This window comes from Schistocerca nitens, chromosome 12 (genome assembly GCF_023898315.1).
Source record: "Schistocerca nitens isolate TAMUIC-IGC-003100 chromosome 12, iqSchNite1.1, whole genome shotgun sequence".
NCBI lineage: Eukaryota > Metazoa > Arthropoda > Insecta > Orthoptera > Acrididae > Schistocerca > Schistocerca nitens.
Window position 1 is genome coordinate 36,973,181 of NC_064625.1, and position 26,527 is coordinate 36,999,707.

Here is a 26,527-nt window from a genome sequence, read left to right on the forward strand (position 1 = left end):
GCAGTGTTCTGAACACGACCGCCACAGAGCCGTGGACCGAGGAGGCCACCTGGATGGAAGCCACTGTCACCAGTGGCCTCCTGGAGAACTCCAGCACACCAATCCTGGAGGCAGCATGCTCGGCGTCCATCAGCAGTTCCAGCTTCCAGAACACTCTCATCATTGGTGTTGGCATGGCTGTCTCCTTTGCTTCCGTCACCCTGCTGCTCAGGGTCGTCTCCAAGAAGACCATCATTGGTGAGGGCACTGGCAGCTTCACCTCTCCATCCAGACTATCTGTTTATTGCTAATATTTTGTGCTTCCAGAATAATGTCTCGAGCAAATATTGTTACAGTGTTATTGTTATAGTAAGCTTCAGTGTGAAGACTAGTCTGATACAGCTCTCCATGCTAGCTGACTGTGTGCAGACCTCTTCATCCCTGCATACTCCCGTCTGAACTGGCTTACTGTAATCCAGCCCTGGACTCCCTCTTCATCTGTAACAAACAACATTTCCCTCAGTGGCCAAATTAAATATTCGTTGATGCCTTAGCATATGTCCTATGAACCAGTCCCTTCTTTTAATAAATCTGAACCGTAAAGAACTTTTTTCCTCTGACTCCATGCAGTATATTTTCATTACTTACTCTACAGAAAGTTTCTCAGGTGGAATGGGCAATATTTGGGATAAGACAGGAACACTCATTTGAAGAAAAAAACTTCACATGGACGCATGCCTTATCCTGAATGGTTTTTCAGGCAGAACACATTTAATATACCATACTTTTGTTTTTCAGCTAGTGGCGTGTATGTACGAGAGGGTACATTAAAGTAACAGAACTAATTCGTTTTGGGCGGGGCTTTTGTAGTACCACCTTTCGTCACTAAGAGCGCACATTGTGAAGTCAGTAAGCAGAGTACTGTCACTGAGGAGATCGGCCGAGTTTGTAGCGACAACTGTTTTGTGTGATTGTCATTTTTGCAATGGCTAATTTTGGCAAACAGTGTGCAGTGGTGAAATCCCGCTTTTTGCTTGGAAAAAGTGAAACACAATAAGTTTCCTTTAATTTACATCTGTGGTCGCAAACTTTTTGTTAACAGATTACTGGCTTCGGTCTATAATGATCATCATCAGATCTGCAGCAAAAAATGGAAAAAAACACAAATACACTCACAGATTGTCTACAACTTAAAAACAATAAATAGACCATAATGAAAAGTACGACATATATAGGCATTTGTGCACTTTAAGTATGAAGAGGCAGACCTGTTTTATAAAAACAAAGTCCTAATGTACTACAGCCATAGTGGCATCGTCAAATGTTGAATGCAAAATCAGCACCAGCATCATCAAATATATATAAATAACATCATATGCACGAGTCATGTTGTCAGTAGCAGTCCTGTTCAAAACAAGCTGCCGCACAGTAGACAAAAGATGTTTGTGTTGTAAGTTCACCAGATGTCGCTAATGTAGGCATACACTAGTTTTCAATGATTAATTGAACAGCGTAAAATAAAGGGGGATACAATAGTTGAAGTGTGTAGTGAGCTTATAACATATAAAAGGCAATACAGTAATAAAAAGCAATGAAATAGAACATGACAAAAGTCAGATTGTTAAAAAGATGAAGAGTTAAGAGACAGTAGTTGGCATATGCTCAAGTGCCAATATTCTAGATAATGACATAAGTAATAAACACCTTTGATTGTGCACAGAATAATATTTGAAAAAAACTATAAAACAAATCGCTAAAGAAGCCACAATGAAAGAAAACATAGTGCTGGACATAATCAGCGCCCTCTGTTAGCGCTAATGCCAGAATTAAGCATTGGCGAGATCTCAGTGCAGACGTATGGGTTAGGAAGGAGGAGTCTTTTGGAGTGGCTTTGAGATAGTATGTAGAGGATGAGGAGGTGCAGTGAATGGCGTGTTGGTTTAGTTGTGCTAACATTCCAGTACTGGAGAGGACTGGAGGAGGCAGTTGGTTTATTTTCATCTTCAGGTTTGAGATATTTATAAATAGCAAAGTAGTTAGAGCTAAATGAGGAAAGAGGGGTAGACAAAGAAAGTAGGAAAGGTGTATTGAGTATGGAAGGTGAGGTGGTGTGTGTGGTTTTCTAGGTTTTTTAAGGTGTGGTAAAATTTAGGGGATGGAATGTACATTGGAAAAGGTGAGGATGGGTTTGCACAAGGCTTTTGTGCATATAGAGGATACTGGAAGGATGTAATCTTCATAGTGGTTTTAGTCTATTTTGGGGTCTTTGTTGAGTGGTTTATAGAAGGGATTCCAGATTATTGTGGTTGGTCCAAGGCATTTTAGTGTGTTAGTAAGATGGATGAGATGGTTATGGATGGTGAGGTAGCAGGTAATAATTGCCATTGTTGTAGCCTGAGTTTTTGCCAGAACTTTACCACCACTGACCACTCCTTTTTGGATAGGGACTTTATGCTACATTGCTCCTTGGTGCCATCCATCCACCTCTTGATGAGCATGCTTCCAACTGCTGTGAACACCAAAATAATGAGCTGGTCTGGGAGGCCCAATTCTGTAGCTTGTATTGTATTGTGTTGCAGATGTGCGCCTAGGAGTGTCTGCGGCATGCTATGTTTCCGTGATATGGATCCAGATGGAGCTGCAGTTACTGTTGCTGCCCCTGTGGTTCCCACTGCTGATGTTGCTGTCGGTTACTCGCAGATAGTGAACTAGTTTGGAATATCCTGTGTTGTATCTTGTGTTGCGTTGTACCGGTGTGCCCGGAGACATCTAGAGCGTGCAGGGTGTCTATGATGTGAATGCAGACAGAGCTGTTTGCTGTCCATGCACCTATTGTTGCTAGTGTTCCATTTGTTACTGCCCACACAGTTGACCAATGGGGTGTGTCTGGGGCATGCAAGGTTTCCATGACATGGACTCAGACAGGCACGGAGGTCCTGGTGTTCCAGTTTGGGATATCCCATGTTGTAACTCGGGTTGTGTTGTAGCGGTGTGCCTGGAGGTGTCTAGAGCATGCGGGGTGTCTGTGATATGAACACAGACAGAGCTGTAGGTCCTGGCCCTGTCCGTGCACCTCCCGCTGCCGATGACACAGCTGCAAACTTTCAGACAGTTGACTAGTTTTGGATGTCCTATCTGTGTTGCAGCGGTGTGCCTGGCAGTGTCCGGTGCGTGCGGGGTGTCCATGATCTGGGCCCAGACGGAGCTGCAGATCCTGCTGCTGCCCATGGCCTTCATCGTGCTCTCCGGCATGTGCATTGCGGTCGTCAACAGCGTCGTCGTCGACATCTTCCCCACCTACCTCAGGTGCGAATTCTTTTCCTTCCCTGAATATTGCCTCCTCACAGCTCATTGGAAAATGCTGTAGACTATTGTTCTGTGTTTTCAGCAGCTCTCATCAATGTGGCACCATCTGACTTACTTTGTTATTGCTATGTCATCTGAATCTCAGTTTCCAGTCTGGATTCTTTATTTCTATGCAAACAGCAGATGAAGATGGTGTTACCATTGTATAACTTCATCTGTTAATAATGGAATTGTGATGATATGGAGTATTGTCTCAGAGGTGCAATTGGCCTCATGAATTTGTTACAAATATAGGGCAACCATAAATGATTCATTCATTTTCAGAGCTCTATATTTTCCTAAGCATTACAGGGTAAGGCACGAAATGTCTTACCAACTGTTTCTTTCACAATTTACGACGCACATTAGATATCCCACTGGGATCTCTACAGCAGTACCAGCAGAGCTTGGAAAAACAAATGAGTTACGAAATGATGTGTAATTCACGATACTGCCATTAGGAGACTAGTAAGCAGCAATGGCTGACAATGGAAGACTGACGACACAGCAACGATCGGCAATTGTGTTACTTTTTCATGAAACAAAAAGCCTTGTTGTGACTCAGAGGTGTTTTCGACAACAGTTTAACACACGATGGGTCCCTTGCAAGAAGACCATCCACAGGTTGTACGATAAATTTGTACAGGAAGGAAAAGTACTGGAAGCAAAGTGACCTCGGCCTAAGCCTGTTTGTTTGCTGGAGAATAATGAAGCGGTACGAGTTGCTGTACAGAGAAGTCCCGGGAAATGGTGTAGAAAGGCAGCAATGCTACTGGGAATATCCAGATGCTCCATTCAACGCATTCTTAAAAGTGACCTCCATATGTACCTATACAAGATGAGCTGTGCACAGGAGCTCACTGAAGAACAAAAGTAGCAGAGACTATTGTTTGCTCAGTGGGCGGAGGATAGGGAAGAAACTCTCAACAACGTTTGGTTTTCAGACGAGGTGCATTTTCATTTAGATTGTGTGGTTAACAAACAAAATGTACACTTTTGGGCCACTGAAAACCCACAAGTGCTTCATGAACGACAACATTATGCTCTGAGGATTACAGTGTGGGCAGCAATTTCCAGTCACGGACTTATTGGACCCTTTTTTTTTAAGAAACTGTGAACAGCGAGTTTTATTTGAGCGTGCTTTGCAATAGCTTCATTCCACAACTTCTTGCTACTGCCTTGCCCTTCAACATGCAGTGGTTCATGCAAGATGGAGCAAGGCCACATACTGCAAACACTGTGTTGGAGTTTTTACACGAGCATTTCAACATGCGGATCATTTCGCTCAGGTTGGCCCCCCAATAGTCCAGACCTCAATCCATGTGACTCTTTTCTTTGGGAGTATCTAAAGGAAAAAATTTTCCAGAAATGTCCACGTGATTTAATGGAGCTCAGAAGACTTATTCTTCAAGCTTGCAGTGAAATTACAGAAGACATGTGCCTTAGGGTAATCACTAACTTCAGCGTTCGTTTGAAGGAAGTTAGAAAACGAAATAGTGGACTTGCTGAGTTAGAACAAATCTCCGTGGACGGCTCTTCATTGTAGTATATGTTCCTTTCAGATCGTATTACAATAAAGTTTATATTCAAAAACAAAATGGTAACACATTTCGTGCGCCACCCTGTATGTGTACAAATATGCATTAGTAGAACTGTAAACTCATAAAGTTTCCATTTTGCACTCTACAAATGTTCTACGAGTTCCCCTTTGGTACAAGACATGTGTCTGAGCAGTAATAAACCTTTTGCAGCAACATATTGTCAGTGGGCATCGAAGCAGCATTGATGGATTCGCTGAGTTGTTAGAGCATTCATTGCAGTAGGGATATGTGAACAATGTTCTTAGACCAGTATTACACTGTCATATTTCTTTGTCAAAATTGATATGTCAAATATTTATGTCAAAGCAATTTGATACTGCAATAGGAAATTTGTCCAATCTTGTCTTTCATCAAAGAAAAATTGTAAGCTGTAAATTTCATCATAAAGGTCATTCATCTTCTGTTCACTGCAGTGTGAAATGTAATCACTTGGAGCGCCGGCATCGCTACAGCTACTTGATGTCTGTAGTGTGTCTGTAAACATGGCTGCAAAGTTTAGTTGGTGTGTTGGTGTGTTCCTTTGACTCTTGCTTCGACGGGGGAGGGGGGGGGGGGGGGATGAGCAAGGGGCACAGTGCTTGCTATTAATCGTGTGCTGGTGAGTTGTGTTGCAGGTGACTGCAAATACACAATCACAGCTAATAGCCATCAACCTCTACATCGGGAAACAACAAAGCAGCTTTCCAGCAAGCCAGAATAGAGGACAACATACACTAAAATTTTAAAAAAATCTTAGCTCTCGATTGCATGGTTACTTGTGACACCTAGAGCACATTGCATCATATAACTGTTTAGGGGTAGTATTGACAAGTGATACGAATAGGTGAAATCAGAAGCAGTGGTGATGGATGAAGAACTTAAGTATGATGGGAGGGTCCTGGGAAAATGTAGTGTGTTTGTACAGGAAATAATGAGAGAAAACACTAGTGTGACCAATCCTAGAGAGAGTACTACTTCAGTGTTTGGCTCACTTATCAAGGACGGATGGCAACAGACATTGAATAAATTCAGAGACACATTGGCTCTACATTTGCACCTACATCTACTTCTTGGATAGTAAGTAGTCAGTATCACCCATATGAAAGTATAAGAGAGGCTCAGGGAAGTTGAATGGGAAAAATAGCTACTGTAAACATTCAGATTATTGGTTTCAAAATATAAACTGCTGTCTTGAGATTACAGTAATCCATAAATAGTCACATAGTCCACAAAAATTATCATATATGAAGAGAACAGTTAATATGCTGAAACTGGCAATGTGAATTTTTATAGTAATTAGAGGTGATCTTGAAATAAAGTTATTGCCTGAACACTGAAAGGTCCCATACCCCAGTCTGACAATATACTATCAGTTCTTGTCAGATGGGAATCTTTGGATGAAAGGCATTGTTGTATTTTTGAAGCCTGTTTGGGAAAATTTAGGGAAACAGGCTGTGCATAAATCCTACTGTCTCCACAGTACACGTTGTGTAGGGATTGTGGAAATAATATGAAAGGCCATGGGGAGTGTACAAAGATATGAAGAACATCATTTGTTCCTCACTCAGTATGTGAGTAGAACAGGACAGAAAATCACTAATAGTGGCACGAGGCACTCTCCACAACACACCTTGGCTTGAATGGTATGTATGTCGATGTGGATGTGGATGTAGAAGTAGGTCATTCCAATAAAGATTTATTTTTAACCCTTTTGTGGTTAACTGTTTGAGTGCCAGTGTTTTCTGCTTGAAACCACCATTTTATCATGATTATTGTGTCTTCCATGTATTTGTCAATCAAACAATCCACAGGTGTACTGCCAGTACATAGCGATGCTATGAACTGGCTGTTCACCTGTGGTCTCTTATCACCATTTTATTATTATTTCTTTTGTTAGACTACCAGAGCTTTTAGCGTGAAACTGCTGATGCTGTTGCAAGATAGACACCTAGCAGTACAATGAATGTAGTGCATCGTAGCAGTCACTTGCAGTGTTCAAAGCAACAGTCGGCACAGAGATTGTGCTGTGTGATTGTAGCAGATTGTGACATGTGGCTTTTTTTATAGGACCCATATTGAGGAGATCATTGCATGTCTAAAATTATTGTAATGTAAATTTCAGTTAGTACTACAGCTTTCATGAGTGGTTTCAAAATGAAACCATTGGGGTGGTATATACTTTTGATACAAAATTTATTAAATTTCAGGCCCATTTTTGCTTCTTATTTAGGACTGTAAATTGTTTCAGGCATGATGAGTGTGTGAAAGTTTCAAGATGTGGGACTGTGTCTAGGAACAATGCAAATTTGCTTTAAAATATATCACATGAAATGATGGGTGGTTGAAAACTGTATGGCCTAGTAATTTCAAAGTGAAACTGCCTCCTTTAAACAATTGAATGTTTTCTTTTTTGCCAATGACTTCTTGTATCATTGTGTACTATGATTATAAAGGTTAATTATGTCATTTTTTTTAAAAATTGTGAATTATTTCATTTTGGTGGGACTCAAAGGGTTAAAACTCATTTTATGAGGTCAAAAACTTTCTTCTTTGATGACCAGTATTACACTTTCACTACTACAAACTTTTTAGTTGACCAATTATTAAGACCAGGGTGGTGGGACAAATGTGTCTTGTAAATCAACTAGGTTCACATTTTCATTTCAACCAAGGAGTTTCAAAGCTGAATTTTTGTTTGTAGAGGGACTTTGTCAGGATGGCAAATGTAGAAAAAGCATGACACATCAGTACAAAAAATACGTTCATTTTCTGGAAAATAAAAAACATAAAACATCATTTACAAATTTTCAACATAAAACTTGAAGTTGCTGATGCGGAGTAAGCCCCCCACCACATGACATTAACATGTTTCTATGTACAGAATAAATCCTGCAAGTGTGAGCAAGAATTCGAAATGTTTGTGTAAAGCATATCTGAGGGAGACCATGGCAACCAGCTTGGTATACACACAGTGGGATGTGGGATACAGCATAAAAACTGCATCCAGGCTAGCCTGCACACCAACCGCTTGTCCACTGGGCAGATTTGGTCGAGGAACAGCATACCTCTCCTTCCCAGAAGTATTTGCATTAACATGCGCTACTCGGGGAAGGTTTTGAAGATGACTTTGACGCAAGTGTACCAACGTTTTTATTTTCTATAAATTTTGCTAGGTTATATACATCCCGTGATCCTCTCAGAGGTGTGGGTGTAATTAATTAGCGATATATCACGTGAGATATAAACCTCCAAATATTTATTATATCTGGAAGTATTTGTTACTACATCACCAATGTTTTATTTTATAGACTGATGGGCTCACCCCATTAAGAGGTCAGACATAATCTTTATGGTTAACACTTTGTACTGTAAATTCTAATAGTACATGTGGCACAATATATGATGTACGAGTTCCGATCCTGTACTTTTAATAAGGTAGAATGTATGAAAATAATGACATAATATAGCACTGAATATTGTGCCAGTAGCTTACAGAAGGTTATCAGTCATCCATAGATAAGATTCTAAACATCTTTGGTCATACAATAACAGCTGTGCCTCTATTACGATATGGCAGCTTTCTTTAAGTGTCAGCTAATGTATGTGCCACATAAGCACAGAAACATGATGTATAACTGACCATATGTACCAGTGTGTAGTAAACTGGGAAATGTAGTGTGAAGCTTAAAATAAGTAAATAACTTTAGTTATGAAGTACAGAATTGTATATATGACAGCTGTAGACAATTAATACATAAACCAAACCCACCCTTTTATGAATGTATTACAGATACTTGAAAATGGCCCACAGTTGAAATTGGCTAATTTCACCCTTAATAAACAGATGGCAGTCTATTTGGATCATGTTTCTGATTTCAAAACCATTATGTATTTGTCAAACACAATATAATGTGTGTCTTTCGTAAGAGTTGTCAGGTGCTTTTTCTCTGGTGCTTTGGGAGATGGTTGCAATTTCACTTTTGCAATGCGTAACTGCAGTCACCTCACCATGTCTTTCACACAATACCCACTAACAAAGAGATAGAGGGGCTGACCAGTACTTACCTCAGCTCAGTACAGCCGATAGATACACAAAACAGAACAGAAAATTTACATTCCTAGCACAGAAGAACTGTCTGCCTAGAAGATGTCCAATACCCAGTAGCAGAGCCTGCCCTCCATCATACCGGTAATTCTAGGGACCTAGGAACCTGCTACAACGTGCGTGCCATTTGGCTTCTCCCACCCAACACCAGTCCCTCGGAACTGCGGAGATGGGAACTTGCACTCCAACACATCCTTTCATCCCGCCTTTCCCCTGGACTGAACCTATGTTAACCAACCTCACTCCCATTTACTCTTCAGTCTTGTCCTTTTTCCCTCTCCTCTTTAGCCATTCACACATCTTTTCATCCTACATAGTTGTGTTTATCTTTATACTATATACCTCTTTACTTCTGCATGCATCCTCTTTGGTTTGAAGCTGGCACAGTACTTAACAGTAGAATATCTTTGGCTTCCCTCTGACAACCATGCCTCCATCCTTGCTACCCTCCTTGGTTACCTTTCCCTGTTGCTTCATAACCTGGGTTGTGAACAACTGAATCCACTTTCCCTTCTTCCCTTTTTTCTCCTCTTTCCTCCCTGATGAAGGAACAAAGTTCCAAAAAGCTAGGAATGTAAATTTTCTGTTCTGTTTTGTGTATCTATCGGCTGTACTGAGCTGAGGTAAGTACTGGCCAGCCCCTCTATCTCTTTGTTAGTATTTGTCTCACATCTTTATATGAGATTTTCCATTAATCATTTAGATCACACAATACCCACTGTTAACAGAAAGTGTCGATTTGTGTTCCCGTTACAAATAAAATGATTTTTAAAGCAGTCCACACAGTCTGCTACTGCCATGCAGCAGTGCTGTTCAATCTCTGCTGGAGTACCAGTTACTCTTCGTGTTTTACTACCCCTGTTAAGACGTACTGCTAAGCTGAATATCGCACTAGACTGAACTGGGACTGCTCTATCGAATGGACATGTACAATTTTGCTCTAAATGTGATTTTGTTTAAAAATGGGGAAACAAACTGATTCTTTCCATTGACAATATGCATTGCATGAAAGATGAGATGATGATTATTTGTTTAAGCTGACTCCAGCTACACATTGCTGGAAAATGTCAGTAGACACATTTGGCATGACTGTGTAAATGGAACTAAGATTGATGTTCTTAGAGGCTTTATTTACTTTAATTCAGAGCCATGGCGGTGTGCCTGTCACTGTGCTGCGGCCGCCTGGGCACCTTCATCACGTCCCTCATGCTGGGTGCCCTCATTGACTCCAGCTGCATCCTCGCCATCGCCATCCTTGGAGGATTTGTCTTTGGTAAGCTTCTTTTTTAATGTTTACTTATTATTTTTGTTTTTACCAACATGAGTTTTCAACCACTTGTAGCATTGTGAGGAGTCACGTGTAAGTCAGTCCTGCTTTCATATTAAACTAGCACAATTGAAGGAGTTGGCAGAAGAAAATGTTAGCTATCAAATTGTAAATCTTATCTGTTGTTGAAGTATGAGAGTGCAGTCAAATGAAAACAAGACACATGGAAACAAGTAAGTAAACTATTTATCATTTCAGAAATCATCACCTTAACTGTCAATACAAGTATCCCACTTTGAAGCCAGATAGTAAATGCCTACACGAAAGAATGTTTGTGGTTGCCATAATCCTCTCCTTCTTGGCAGTGACATGGTTCCCTATATACAAATTGGAAATTTGTGGTAAGGACTATGGGACCAAACTGCTGAGGTCATGGGTCCCTAAGTCACTATACACACTGAAGTGCCAAAGAAACTGGTATAGGCATTCATATTCAAATACAGAGATACGTAAGCAGGCAGAACACGGCATTGTGGTCGGCAACACCTACATAAGATAAGTGTTGAGCTCAGTTATTAAATTGGTTACTGCTGCTAGAATGGCAGGTTATCATGATATAAGTGAGTTTGAATGTGGTGTTACAGTCAGTGCATGAGCGACGAGACACAGCATATCCAAGATAGCAATGAAGTGGGGATTTTTCCATACGGCCATTTCATGAGTGAGTGTACCCTGAATATCAGGAATCTGGTAAAACATCAACCTACTTCACTGCAGCCGGAAAAAGATTCTGCAAGAATGGGACCAATGGTGATGGAGGAGAATCATGCAACACAACGGAAGTGCAACACTTCTGCAAATTGCTGTGAATTTCAATGGTGGGCCTTCAACAAGTGTCAGCGTGTGAACCATTCAATGAAACGACATCAGTATGGGGTTTCGAAGCCGAAGGCCCACTCGTGAACCCTTGATGACTGCATGACACTAAGCTTTACGCCCCACCTGGGCCCATCGACACTGATATTGGACTGTTGATGATTGGAAACATGTTGCCTGGTCAGACAAGTCTCATTTTAAATTGTATCGAGTGGACGCATGTGTACAGGAATGGAGACAGCCTCATGAACCCATGGGCCCTACAAGTCAGCAGGAGACTGTTCTAGCTGGTGGAGGCTCTGTAATGGTGTGGGGCGTGTGTAATTGGAGTGTTATGGGACCCCAGATAAGGCTACATACAACTCTGCCAGGTTACATGTACATAAGCATCCTGTCTGATCACCTGCATCCATTCATGTCCATTGCGCATTCCGGTGGACTTGGGCAATTCCAGAAGGACAATGTGACACCCCAAAAGCCCAGTTCCTTGAAACAAATGATTCTTAGCTTTACATTGAGTTTCCAAGTCAGTCCATGATTTTACCTTGTCTATATCAGCACTGGTTTCTGGTTTAGAATACGTTACAAACTTAAACCTATTCCTACGGCTATATTTACACCATGGAACACCAGCTGAGCGCTCCGGATTAAGATCAAATGAACCAATTTTATTAGTACATGCTATACATCTTACATAAAGATGAGAGACAAAATGCTTTTAAATGAGGTACGGTCCGGTATAGAGTTTATTTTTGGCAGCATTAATGGTGTTTTCGATGTGCAAAATTGTAGGAGTCGAAAGTCTGCACTTATTTACATTACAAAATATGATTCTTTGCCAATTTCAAATTGTAATGATTCTTGTTTGTCTTTTAATGTTCGTTTGCGTAGGTGGGCAGATCGAACCAATAGGATCGATTATACTGACCCATTTTTAGTCAACAATTGGTCAAGGATTCGTTTCATTGAGAAGTATTTCGATTCTTTTCAGGCAAATCGGTTGGTTGTTAGGTCTCTGAGCGAGTGTCATCTCAATTACAATGGCTGGGCGGGGCATGTTGTACGGTGGTATAACAAGGCCTTTCGGTCCACAGAGGTTCGTAAGAAACAGTTGTACCTTTACGGCGATACAAACATTGGCAAGTCCACCTTAATAGAAAAGATCATTTCACGTAAGCAACATGTTTATCTGCCGTTTTGTTCTGAATTCGGATTTGGTGGATATGATGCACGTGTACATAATGTTATTGTTTTTGAGGAATTTGAATGGTCTAGGTGGAGGCAGTATGCTTCTACTTTGAAGTGTATTGTTGAAGGAAGGCCTGTTACTGTTAACGTTAAAAATAAACCCGGTATGGTTATAAAGCATCATGGACTGGTCATATTTGTATCAAACGAGTTTAATGTCGGTGACGAAGCTCTTATTTCACGTTTGAATGTTATTCACGCAGACTGTCACATTTTGCATTGTCGTTCTTTGAAGGCGGAACTGGATGCATCGGACTCGTCGGATGAGGAAACCCCGGAGGAGGACGTTTGCATATCATCGGATGAGGATGATCCGCAAGTTTCGCGCTGCACGCCCGAGGCGTTGGATACGCCGACGGACGAATCTGAGTAGACCGTATTTTGGTCGTATGTGTAGTTGACGCACCGAATTTACGCAAACAGATGGTGTACGATTTGAGTATGGTAAAATGGGTATTAGTGAAAAACATGACGAAAAGGCAAAGAACTTTGCAAAATTGCAGCATTATGATATAACGAATGAATTTAAGTCGTGGCTTCAGGAACACTTTTCTGAGTTTAAACACTTCTGTTGGCCACCAAACTCCCCAGACATGAATATTATTGAGTGTATCTGGGGTGCCTTGCAACATGCTGTTCAGACAAGATCTCCGACCCTTGTACTCAGGATTTAAGGACATCTGTGCAGTATTTATGGTGTCACTTGCCTCCAGCACTACTTCAGACATTAGTAGAGTCCATGCCATGTCGTGTTGCGGCACTTCTGTGTGCTCGAGGGAGGCCCTACATTATATTAGGCAGGTGAACCAGTTTCTTTGGCTCTTCAGTGGTGTGTGTGTGTGTGTGTGTGTGTGTGTGTGTGTGTGTGTGTGTGTGTGTGTGTGTGGACACACACACACACACTCTCTCTCTCTCTCTCTCTCTCTCTCTCTTTTTCAGAAAAAAATAATACCCCTGGAGAGACAACATCAATTTCGATCAGTTGACGACATATGTCACCTGGGGGACTGTAGATGTGCTGATAATTGTTTCAGCATAATTTGTGGGATAGCTACTAGAGTGCCATCTGTGTCTAATCTTTAATAGTGAATGCTCACAGCCAGATGGCTCAGTGTAATGCAGACGTGTGAAGCAAGCAGGCAGCCATGCCACAGAGACGCCCTCACGCTTCCTGCAGCCAACTCAGTGAGTTTGAAAGGGGTCAAATTGTGGTCTACCAATTGGTGGGATGGTCTTTGTGGAGAATTGCCACACAAGTTGGACATGCTGTTCCAGTTGTTCAATGATATTGGTATCAGTGGTCAAGTATTCATTCTCACACCAGTAGACGAGGTTCTGCATGTCCGTGCATCACAAAACGCCCCACCCATGACCATCATATTGTAGGGACAGCAGTAGCACATCATACAGCTACCACATCACAGGTAAGAGCTCATGTGAGCAAAGACAAGTCAACATGATCTGTTGTGAACCAGTTATTAGCAATGGGAGTATGGGCACACACACCTCTAGCCCATTTACTAAAGTAGCAGCAGCCAGTTATTATTTCTCTCATGATTAGGTAATGAGCTTGTTATAACCATTCCACAACCGCATTACATACACATCTTTCTCCTCCCTCCTCCCCCCCCCCCCCCCATGCCTTTTGGCCTGTTCATCACATTCACCAGTTAGTGCATACAGCATAGTAGCCTGTGCCATTACTTGGTTTATATGTTAACATAGTTTTAATATTTGAATATATTGTAATATAATATTTATGTCTTCAGAGTCTCTCTGGGTATTACATTATTCTTGTGTTTGATACTGAGATAGTCATAAAATATCAAATATCTTCGTATAACAATTTATGTACAGCTGTGAGCTGAAGTTTATGAACTATCTGTTTACTATTAAGTTATCTGACAATGGCCTAAGAAGCTGAAAGGCAGTTCATAATGAACTATTAAACAAATATTATTGTGGAACATTAATACAGTGTGTTTAAGTTTTTGATATCATGTTCTTTATTCAAATCGATGTTGTTTTTTTCGTAAGATTTGCTTTAACACACGCTCGCTTCCTTCATTATCAACACAGCCTTTCATGATCCAGTATCTAAATTCAAATTTGACCTTTCATTCTCAGTTGCTTCTACAATTTGATTTCTGTTAATAAAACTCATGTCAATACTTTCCAGATCAATACTGTCTTCCTCATCAAATAGGCCACAATTCTCACTTTAACTAGACGTTGTCATTCAAATACATACATTGCACACACAGTCTATAAACAAAGTAAAAGCTCACTGTCTCTATCATTCTGTCCAACATTGCTTGAAAAATCCAGGTACCGCTGAAAATTCCAAATTCACTCACCATTCATCGATGGCAGTCAGGCTCTGGGTTCAAAGACTGTTGCGGGAAGTGATCTCATTGTCACAGGTCTTCATATACAAGCTGATGGATGCATAGTAGATATATTAATCAATGATACTCTATGTTTAATGATCTAACTGTATATTTTCGTTTCCTGGTAATTTTTAGGACACAGACAATGAAAGACTCAATTGATAATAGACTGTATGAGTTATTACCGAATTTATTATTTAGTATTTCAAACCAATTTAACTACATTCAGTTTTAGCAGCATCCCATAGGCCACAATACAATATTAATCACTTCACACTGAAACCTTAAGCCAATTCGAATGCGGCACGAATAATTAGCCCGAGATTATGTTATCGAATATAGCCTTTCAGCAACAACATCATTCTCTCTACACAGGGCTGTGGCATCTGGGTAGCATGAAGCAAGTCAGTAGGAAAAAATTACTCTCAAATGCTGAACAAGGTAACAATTTCAGAAAAATTGGATGATTAATCCACAAAATAGAGCTTCACAAACTGAGCATGTCAATAACATAGCGATTGATAAAGTTATTGGATGTCCTCCTGAGGGATAGTGAGACAAATTCTGTGCAGCTGGGGTGTTGGATCTTCAAAATAGTTAGCTGGTTGGTTGTCCTCCACAGCACACCCTTACAGCACATCAGTATGTCAACAATATTCTACGCCATGTTCTGTCGATCTTCATTGCAAGCCATCCTGGTCTTACATTTCTGCAAGATAATGCCTGTCTGCACATGGTGGGTCTTTTACTGCTTGTCTTCATGCTTGCCAAACCTTACGTTGGCCAGCAATGAGGAGATCTGTCCCAGATTGAGAAAGTTTGGAGCATTATGGGCAGGGTCCTCCAGCCAAGTTGGTATTTTGACAATCCAACATACTAATTATACAGAATTTGGCACAATATCCCTCAGGACATCCAATGACTCTGTCAATGAATGCCAAGCCAAAAAACTGTTTGGAGGAGGGCCAGCTCTTTCTCTTGAATAAATCATCCAATTTTTCTGAAATTGCAATCATTTGTTTTGTCTGCACATGTACATCACATGTACATCTCTTCTAACACAAATGTTACTAATGAAATGAACCTAGAAATGGGTGAGCACGAGATTTTGAAGGTTGAGTTCTCCAAATTCTTGGGTCTGCATATAGATAGCAAAATGAAGTGGCACCACCATATTCAAGATCTGTGCAAAAGGCTAAGCTCAGCAACGTTTGCCTTAAGAATAATTTCAGACACTAGGAAAATGAGCACAATAAAAACTGCATATTTTTGCTATTTTCACCAACTTATGGCCTGTGGTATAATATTTTGGGGAAATCAACCAATAGCAAAAAAAGTGTTCCATGCACAGAAGCGAGCAATAAGAATTATGTGTGAGTACATCCTAGGCACTCTTGCAGGAATCTGTTTACAGCTCTACAAATCCTTACAACACCTGCCCAATATACTTTTTCCCTGATGTGCTTTGTTTCAAAAAAATAGCAACTTATTCAAAATCAATAGCTCATACCAAAGTTATAACACCCGAAGGAAACTGGATATCCATTATGAGCTAAAAACGAAAAGTATGGTCCAGAAGGGGGTTTTATACAGTGGCAACAAGATTTTTAATGCCCTCCCACTGCATATTAAAGAACTGGTTGGAAACATGCCAAAGTTTAAAGAAAATCTGAAGCAATTCCTTTTAGATGAATCTTGTTACAGTATTGATGAATTTCTTAGCAAAAATGCATAGAATCTCTTGTTTGTGCTTAAACCTTACTGTGTGACCTCTACAATTGATTAATCATACTCTGTAATTACAGTCTAACTTAATACAGTACCCAAATTTATGTATGACTGTTTATTCCTTCAGATGTCCTATATCTTAACTAATATGTAAGGGTATATGCTAAACTTCACAGTTTCTTTAATCTAATGATAAGATCAATGTATCTGTGCACAAAACAATAATCTGTAAAAACCTTGACTCGTTCTATATCCAGGGATTTGTTCCCATATGGGTCTATGGAACACGAAATAAATAAATAAATAAACATTCATTATCTGTCTTCTAGTTAGAAAATTAGTTAACAATGAACTTTCATACAAATATATTCACAGTATCAGCCTTTACATATACCAAAAAACAGTATGTACCAAAGTTTGCCTATATTTCACACAATGCATCTTAAAACTGACAACACTGATTCTAAAGTTAACACACCACTGAAAAAAGAGTGCATCTGAGACTGTCAGAAACAGGAATTTTCATTTCTGTTTCAAAATCTTTACTTGATTTTTTAAGCACATTAAAATGCAGTTTGTTAGTTTAGTAGTCAATAAAATTGTCTGGTACAGTGATGTGGGTTATTTGGATTAGTGGGTTTAAACGATCTTAATTAAACACCGAATGTCTTCCTGAATGTGGAGCACCACTACTGTCAAAATGATCCTCCTCAAATTGAGAAACCCATTTTCTTGCTGTGCTCTGTTGATTGACATTATCCCCCTACATGGCATAAGAGTTCCTGGCAGCCTCCACTGCTGTCATCCTTTTTTTGAACTAAAACAGAAGAATATGTTGGAAATGTTAAGATTTCTCCACTTGGCACCTCCATTTTCTAGCATCCACAGCTCCACTCACTATCTCCAGATGGCAAAATAACAACATGTCAACTCAAATAACAACAGTAAACTACAAATACAAAAATTACAAGTGTTTAATAAGCCATAACAACCGGAATACCAACACACAAAACAGATGCTATGAACTTGGGCATCAACCTAATGCAAAGAAAATGTTGTAGCACTTTGGGTAGAAATAACCATACAGTGCAAAAATGTTTGCTCTCAATTGTGTCATAATGACTGATCAGCTAAAATGTGTGACAGATATCTGATATAAAAGCAGCCTAAAAATGTACCCATCATGCAGAAAAGGTTTTGGGAAAAAACTCCACAGATGTTATTTTCATCTCACCCAAATGAAGCTGATGAGACCAATACTTCTGAAGCTCTACATAGAAGCTTCTCAGTTATTGGAATGTAACCACTTAAATTTCACTTATTTTCTTAACCCTTTGCCTTACGATTTAAGTTCTGTTAGCGTGAGCTGTAAGTGGCTGCAAGGTACGGTTGCACCTTAAGATTCACAGCTCTTACACATGCTAAGGCTGTGGTGCACTACGCCTGGTGGCATTCAGAGTCGTGCAGATGCCCTCAGGATTTGTAAGTACATGTGGGAGATGCTAGTAACATGACATTTCTACAGGTATCATAAATAATGACGATTAGTTGCCCATTGGAAACGAAACATTCATTGTCTCAAACGCAATGATATATTCACAAAAATTTTATTTCTATTTATAAGCAAACATACATTGATGAAATACATCTTAATAATAATATTCACAACAATGCAATGATCTAAGACTGTATAATATTTTGTTCAAAACATTCTGGGACCTGTTACGTTAGTACGTTGGCAAACATACACTCCTGGAAATGGAAAAAAGAACACATTGACACCGGTGTGTCAGACCCACCATACTTGCTCCGGACACTGCGAGAGGGCTGTACAAGCAATGATCACACGCACGGCACAGCGGACACACCAGGAACCGCGGTGTTGGCCGTCGAATGGCGCTAGCTGCGCAGCATTTGTGCACCGCCGCCGTCAGTGTCAGCCAGTTTGCCGTGGCATACGGAGCTCCATCGCAGTCTTTAACACTGGTAGCATGCCGCGACAGCGTGGACGTGAACCGTATGTGCAGTTGACGGACTTTGAGCGAGGGCGTATAGTGGGCATGCGGGAGGCCGGGTGGACGTACCGCCGAATTGCTCAACACGTGGGGCGTGAGGTCTCCACAGTACATCGATGTTGTCGCCAGTGGTCGGCAGAAGGTGCACGTGCCCGTCGACCTGGGACCGGACCCCAGCGATGCACGGATGCACGCCAAGACCGTAGGATCCTACGCAGTGCCGTAGGGGACCGCACCGCCACTTCCCAGCAAATTAGGGACACTGTTGCTCCTGGGGTATCGGCGAGGACCATTCGCAACCGTCTCCATGAAGCTGGGCTACGGTCCCACACACCGGTTGGCCGTCTTCCGCTCACGCCCCAACATCGTGCAGCCCGCCTCCAGTGGTGTCGCGACAGGCGTGAATGGAGGGACAAATGGAGACGTGTCGTCTTCAGCGATGAGAGTCGCTTCTGCCTTGGTGCCAATGATGGTCGTATGCGTATTTGGCGCCGTGCAGGTGAGCGCCACAATCAGGACTGCATACGACCGAGGCACACAGGGCCAACACCCGGCATCATGGTGTGGGGAGCGATCTCCTACACTGGCCGTACACCACTGGTGATCGTCGAGGGGACACTGAATAGTGCACGGTACATCCAAACCGTCATCGAACCCATCGTTCTACCATTCCTAGACCGGCAAGGGAACTTGCTGTTCCAACAGGACAATGCACGTCCACATGTATCCCGTGCCACCCAATGTGCTCTAGAAGGTGTAAGTCAACTACCCTGGCCAGCAAGATCTCCGGATCTGTCCCCCATTGAGCATGTTTGGGACTGGATGAAGCGTCGTCTCACGCGGTCTGCACGTCCAGCACGAACGCTGGTCCAGCTGAGGCGCCAGGTGGAAATGGCATGGCAAGCCATTCCACAGGACTACATCCAGCATCTCTACGATCATCTCCATGGGAGAATAGCAGCCTGCATTGCTGCGAAAGGTGGATATACACTGTACTAGTGCCGACATTGTGCATGCTCTGTTGCCTGTGTCTATGTGCCTGTGGTTCTGTCAGTGTGATCATGTGATGTATCTGACCCCAGGAATGTGTCAATAAAGTTTCCCCTTCCTGGGACAATGAATTCACGGTGTTCTTATTTCAATTTCCAGGAGTGTATTTTCAAACGCAACGTCTTCACAATGACATGTACACGAATTTAATAGTCTTTGATTGTATTATATCTTTCAAAACAATCTGGCACATGTAATGCAACCCTGCACTTTTTGCATTGTCACATTGTTTTGCTGCATCTTTTATGCTTTCTGCACACTACACAAGCTCTCACAGGATTTACTTTTGATGGTGTTGGATCAATATGTTTGGGAAAATGTGCCCAATGTTGCACGTGTAGTCTTTGTGGTATATCGCCGGATGCTAATCATCCCTTCCGATTATATTCCGGTCAAGGTGTAGTTTTCTGTAATGTGAATCCTATATTCTGCGTAGCTCTGTCATTTGCCGCAATGTATTTTGTAATAAAAAGTGTACGTGTTAAATAAAGCCACATCAAATAGGTAAAACAATAACTTGCGGTATCCTTTCATACATTTTCTCATCACAAGGAAGCATGCTAGCATCTGATATTGGCGATCAATTCCCATCATGCCTCTATTGTATTTGACGACACCGGTTTCCACGATGCATTGTGGAAAGGTGTGTCTGTGGCAATCATTTCTGCTGTTCATTGTTTTGTGGAAAGCATGTAAACGTCTCATTTATGTTTCCATTTTAGTGCCAATATTCCATTACAACTCCTCACTGTATATTCTCCCTTCTTTAATTTGGCCTTCAGGAAGTCTGTGGGCATATTTTTTTCTGTTTGAGTGCACATTAGTTTTATTGGTGAGGAGAGTTTTGAAAAGTTTCGGTGAAGAAAACCAGTTATCTAAATATAGAGTATGCTCTTTGTGTAATACCAACTGTGTTAGTTCTACAACTACACTTTCAGAGGCACTACCACTAGAATCACATTTGTCACTACCCATGTAGTATCTTAAAATCAGAGCAGTATCCTGAACTTGACTGACACAATTTATAAATTTTAATACCAAACCTCATTCTTTTTGATGGGTGAAATTGTTTGTATACAATAAGTGCCCCTTAATTTCATTAATGATTCCTCAATGGCAATATTCTCTTGCATTGTGTACACTTCCTTAAATTTTTGATTGAACATATCTATGACTGGCCTTAGTTTGTAAAGCTTATCTGTGTTGTTGGCTAAACTGTTATTTGCTAGATGCAGAAATCTACTTATGTGCAGAAATCTCCTGAATGCCATTGTCTTCCTAAATATTGGAGTTTCTATAACAACCCTCCTAGACCAATACATCTGAATCAACAGTTTCTGTACTTCAGCCATGATTCTACATAGCGCAATGTATATTTTTATTTCATTACAGCTGATAGGAGACCACTTTTGACCTATTTTTCGTCTCTTCTGTTCATTGTTGAGTACGTCTTGTGCATATCTATTCGTCTCAGTTACGATGTTTTCCCAAAATGTACTATTAAATATTACACAGAAAACATCTAATTCTCTTATGCTTGTACTCATGTGCCGTAAGGCTGCATCCTTTATTCTGGGAAATTCCATATACATCCAGATTGTTGGTTCATTGTCTTCCTTTTGCCACATCCATGACTCTGATTGTTACTGGTAGGTTTGCTCTTCTTTGCCAGTATCATCTTCAGTCACCAGCAGCATACACCATTTTCATACAGAAGGTAAAACGTCACTGCCACTGTTACTGCCGCTGCCAAAATATCCTGCAAAATCATTGTTGGCGATGCCACCACATGTCTCCCTTTCCTCATGAACACATTTGCTACACGTTGGGAACATTGTGAAAGTATTTTTGTAATGTCGCCAGGTCCAAATGCGTCAAAGAACACTTCGTGTATGCCGCATGTACTCGATCAGCTCTGCAACGTGTCAGAGACATTCTGTTCACATTTGGCGCGGCTGACCGATGACCCCTCTCATACGACATGTGCTTGTTCAGCACGGTAAACATACCACGTCTCTGATACGTCTAGGTGATGTTTGGCCAGGTCGGCACGCTACGTCTCTCACACGACATTGTAAGCTAAGGGGTTAAAGAGATAAAAAAGGCTGTGCAATGCGAAATATGTGTGAGATTGATGATGCAATTATGAAATAAACTGCAATATGGTAGACTTGATCCAAATGCATTGGAGCAAGCTAGTGCAAGCAAGTAATTGCTCAGTTGCTTATACTACAGGCATCTGATGAAAGAAGTGAAAAGGAGTTGAATACGTCCAATCATCAATAAGCATGAGTCACTTATCTTACCTCATTTCCTCAGTTAATTAAAAAGACTATGGATGGATTTCATGCTTCCTAAGAATGGCACAGTTATCTATGAAGCTGAAGATGAAAAAGGGACACTGGGATATTCAAACGAAAGTGTGAAAAGACATTTTCAGAAAATGTCAGACAAAATATTTTAGACTTGAATGCACTTTTTGGGTGGTGTTAACAATTGACGGGATCGGAGAGATATAGTCATAAGCCACACTTTTGTCAAAATAGAGATATTCATGCTATGACATTCTCAACGATGCCCTCTTCATCTTGGATTGAAGAAGTTCCGACTTTCTCCAACAGGAGGCAGGTGATGACGTAGTGTAGTTCTATACTCTGCCACCTGGTGTCTTTTTCAGAAGATACATAGTCACAAGCCACATCAAAATGGCTGAATGCTCATGTAAATCTGAAGGCACTTCGCACATTCTAGGTGGATATTGCAGTGACAGTAGTGTAAATGAGGATTCTGATCCTTTTTAACAGTGATGGTGATAAGTCTTAATGTCCATCAATCAACAATACTCGCTCATAAGATGTTTCGGTAACTACAGGGTTATTACAAATGATTGAAGCGATTTCACAGCTCTACAATAACTTTATTATTTGAGGTATTTTCACAATGCTTTGCACACACATACAAAAACTCAAAAAGTTTTTTTTAGGCATTCACAAATGTTCGATATGTGCCCCTTTAGTGATTCGGCAGACATCAAGCCGATAATCAAGTTCCTCCCACACTCGGCGCAGCATGTCCCCATCAATGAGTTCGAAAGCAACGTTGATGCGAGCTCGCAGTTCTGGCACGTTTCTTGGTAGAGGAGGTTTAAACACTGAATCTTTCACATAACCCCACAGAAAGAAATCGCATGGGGTTAAGTCGGGAGAGCGTGGAGGCCATGACATGAATTGCTGATCATGACCTCCACCACGACCGACCCATCGGTTTTCCAATCTCCTGTTTAAGAAATGCCGAACATCATGATGGAAGTGCGGTGGAGCACCATCCTGTTGAAAGATGAAGTCGACGCTGTCGGTCTCCAGTTGTGGCATGAGCCAATTTTCCAGCATGTCCGCGGGCTACGCGTGAAACTTGCACGCACGCGTTCAACCGTTTCTTCGCTCACTGCCGGCCGATCCATTGATTTCCCCTTACAGAGGCATCCAGAAGCTTTAAACTGCGCATACCATCGCTGAATGGAGTTAGCAGTTGGTGGATCTTTGTTGAACTTCGTCCTGAAGTGTCGTTGCACTGTTATGACTGACTGATGTGAGTGCATTTCAAGCACGACATACGCTTTCTCGGCTCCTGTCACCATTTTCTCTCACTGCGCTCTCGAGCGGTCTGGCGGCAGAAACCTGAAGTGCGGCTTCAGCCGAACAAAACTTTATGAGTTTTTCTACGTATCTGTAGTGTGTCGTGACCATATGTCAATGAATGGAGCTACAGTGAATTTATGAAATCGCTTCAATCATTTGTAATAGCCCTGTATACAAAAATATTTTTTACTGGTGATCATTGTTCAGTGGCTTGTGACTTTGTTTCTCATAACATTGCTCTCATAGTTGATGGTCGTCTTTTGTGTTAATGAGAAACCTTTAGAGCTGAATTTTAATTACCACTGATTGTGATAATAATATAGTTTTCAGGGCTACAAATATGTAAGAATATTTTTATTATCATGCAATTTCAGCAGCATATAATGATTTCTATGGCTTATGACTATATCTCACGGAAGTTCTGTGGCTATTCTTCTATTCATATTACAGCTTGAAGTAACTAGAGCAAATTAAGTATCACCCCAGAAACCAAGCTCTTCAAGAAAAGAAAGCATAATACTGGTGAGTGGAAAAAAATTAAGGCCAAACATTGACGTAATGCGGGTCAGCAGTATGTGTCTTCCAAAACCAACAAGACTGTTCAGGCAGCATCTTTGGGAAGTCCCTGTAGTTGTTCAAATAAGTGCCATACGAAACTACTTGGAGAAGAAGAAAATATTTTCCACTCGTTTTGGAACATAGGAAACTTCAATGCCCATAATACTTACCTAATGTGCTGTATGAAAATGGTACCAAAAAAGTGAAGGTTCGTTTCACTTTTTTCAAAAATGAATGGACCAGTTGTCACAAATTTACTTTACCTTGTTCTGCTTCACTCTTCTTTCTTTCACAGCTATCCAAAAAAGACTACAAAGCAAATTTCATCTAGAGCTGTGACATTTTCATACAATGTGAAAGTAAATGGAATGGAAATCATGATTTGCAAGCAAGCTTTCCTTAGAGTTCATGGCTTACAGAACCACACAAGAAGAGTGAAGAATTTGCAACAGCAAATGAAGCTGGATCGCTCAGTTCCAAAATAAGATTTTTGTGTCCGAATTTAGCGTAGGCTGTAAATTCGTGAAAAGCAACACCCGTTCAACATGTGATGCCTTTCTGACAGCAACAAGTAACTCAGAATTATGTACAGAGGAAATTACACAAAGAAAAAGCAACATGAGTTGCGTCTCAGAAAGGCTGATAGCGTGCAGAATATGATCATGTCTTTAACTTCTCTGGCTAAAGAGAATTGATTTTTGATTGATTGATTGATTTCTTTATTAATCCATGTAACAATTTACATTGTGTGGATTTCGTCAGCAAAATCATATACAATACAATATGCCTACAATTATACACATAAAATTTGTATTTACACACATTTTTGAGGTATCTTAAATTAGTTTTATATCCTTGTGTAATTTGTAATTTTCTTATAGTACTGTACAATTTTTGATTTCATATTATAATTATTTCCTCATGTATTACAATGCAGGCTACTTTAATTACACTACATGTTTTAATTCAGATAGTCCATTACTGCGTAATAACTTTTATGTAATAAAAAAATTTTAGTTTTGTTTTGAACTGTCCGATTGTGTCAATATCTTTTATTTTTTGGGGTAATTTATTATATAATTTAACAGCATTGTACAACAAGCTCTGCTGAGTTTTAACTTTATTTTTCCTCTCTAGATACAGATTGTATTGGTTTCTAGTTTCATAGCTGTGTACTAAAGAATTTTTCATATAGCAGTCAATATTTTTTTTACATACATAACACTTTGAAAAATGTGTTCACAGGGGACAGTTAGGATTTCCAGCTTTTGGAAATGTTCAAGGCAGTGAGCCCTACTGCCACTCTAGGTTATTATACGAATTGCTCTTTTCTGTAATTTGAAAACTATTTGAATATTTTGACTGTTGACTCCCCAAAATATTATCCCATAGGTAATAACACAGTGGATATAAGAAAAATATACAGATCTGACACATGTAGTATCACAAACTGCAGTCAGAATTCTCAGAGCATAGCATGCTGTAGCGATTCTGTTACTAAGTAATTTAATATGTTCTTCCCACTTTAACTGACTGTCAACATGCATACCAAGAAATTTTGTGTAGTCAACACATTCTATAGTTTCATTGTTTAACTTAAAGTTGTTATAGTGTGGTTTTTTGCAGACATAGAAGTTAACAGCATTTGTTTTTTTTTTTAAGATTTAGTGTTAGTTTATTATTGGATGCCCACTCACGTACACTGTTTAGTGTTTGTTTGGCTTTTTCTTTTAGTGCATCTGGTGATTTGTCACTGATTAGAACATTTGAGTCATCTGCAAACAATATTGTTTGTCCATCCTTGATGCTCTGTGGGAAGTTGTTTATGTAAATGAGGAATAGTACTGGGCCAAGGACACTAGCCTGTGGGACACCTATATTTACATAATTTGGGTCTGAAGTATACTTTACAATATAGTTTGAGCAACTTGAAATATGTGAGATTTCGGTTATCTGTCTTCTATTTTTTAGATATGACTGGAACCATTTGTTCACAAGTCCCCTTATTCCAAGTTCATCTAACTTATTTAACAATATGTTGTGGTCTACTGTATCAAACGCTTTAGTTAGATCAAGAAATATACCTGTTGTGTAGTTCCCTTTATCTAATGCTTCTAGAATGTGTTTTGTGAGGTGTGCTGTTGCTGATTCTGTGCTTTTCCCTGATCGAAATCCAAACTGGTCAACAGACAGTAAGTTGTATTTAATTAAATAATTCATTAGCCTATCTTTCATAATAGTTTCTAATATTTTTGCAAAGCATGATAGTAGAGAAATTGGTCTATAATTTTCAATTATTCCTGCATCACCTTTTTTGAAGAGAGGTAGTAATTTCGCATATTTTAAACAGTCTGGAAAGTAGCCCTGCTTGAAAGATTGATTTGTAATATCAACTAAAGGTGGAAGTAGGCTCTTGATACAGTCCTTAATTGTAAAAATGGGGACTTCATCCATACCAGCTGAGTTTTTGTTTCTCAGTTTGCTGACTGCTTTATAGATTTCTTCCTGTGTTGTAGGGAATAACACCATTGAGTGTGATACACCATTATTTGGCTTTTTGACCTGAGGGGCTGTTAGAAAATTTTCCTGTAATTTTATTCCTATGCTACTAAAATAATCATTTATATAGTTTGTAGTAGCCACCAGAAAGATCGCGGGAGGCGCACATTGGCACGGCGCGTCACGGGCGGTAGTTGCCGCAAGTAGAGTCCCGTCCACCAGAGGGCACGCGAGAATTTGGACGCGACC

General features: G+C 40.4%; 2 protein-coding genes across 2 annotated transcripts in view; both read left to right on the top strand.

The window, feature by feature from the left end:
- The window catches only part of LOC126214887 (synaptic vesicle glycoprotein 2A-like), a 177,042-nt gene extending 174,351 nt beyond the window's left edge, over positions 1 to 2,691 (top strand). The window contains exons 9-11 of the mRNA XM_049941532.1: positions 5 to 237; positions 778 to 787; positions 2,559 to 2,691. Coding sequence (XP_049797489.1) covers positions 5 to 237; positions 778 to 787; positions 2,559 to 2,691 — 376 coding nt within the window. The remainder of the gene's footprint in view (positions 1 to 4; positions 238 to 777; positions 788 to 2,558) is intronic.
- A 442-nt stretch (positions 2,692 to 3,133) lies between these two features.
- Positions 3,134 to 26,527, top strand: part of LOC126215204 (uncharacterized) — a 43,130-nt gene continuing 19,736 nt past the window's right edge. The window contains exons 1-2 of the mRNA XM_049941868.1: positions 3,134 to 3,285; positions 10,155 to 10,282. Coding sequence (XP_049797825.1) covers positions 3,164 to 3,285; positions 10,155 to 10,282 — 250 coding nt within the window. The 5' untranslated portion in view covers positions 3,134 to 3,163. The remainder of the gene's footprint in view (positions 3,286 to 10,154; positions 10,283 to 26,527) is intronic.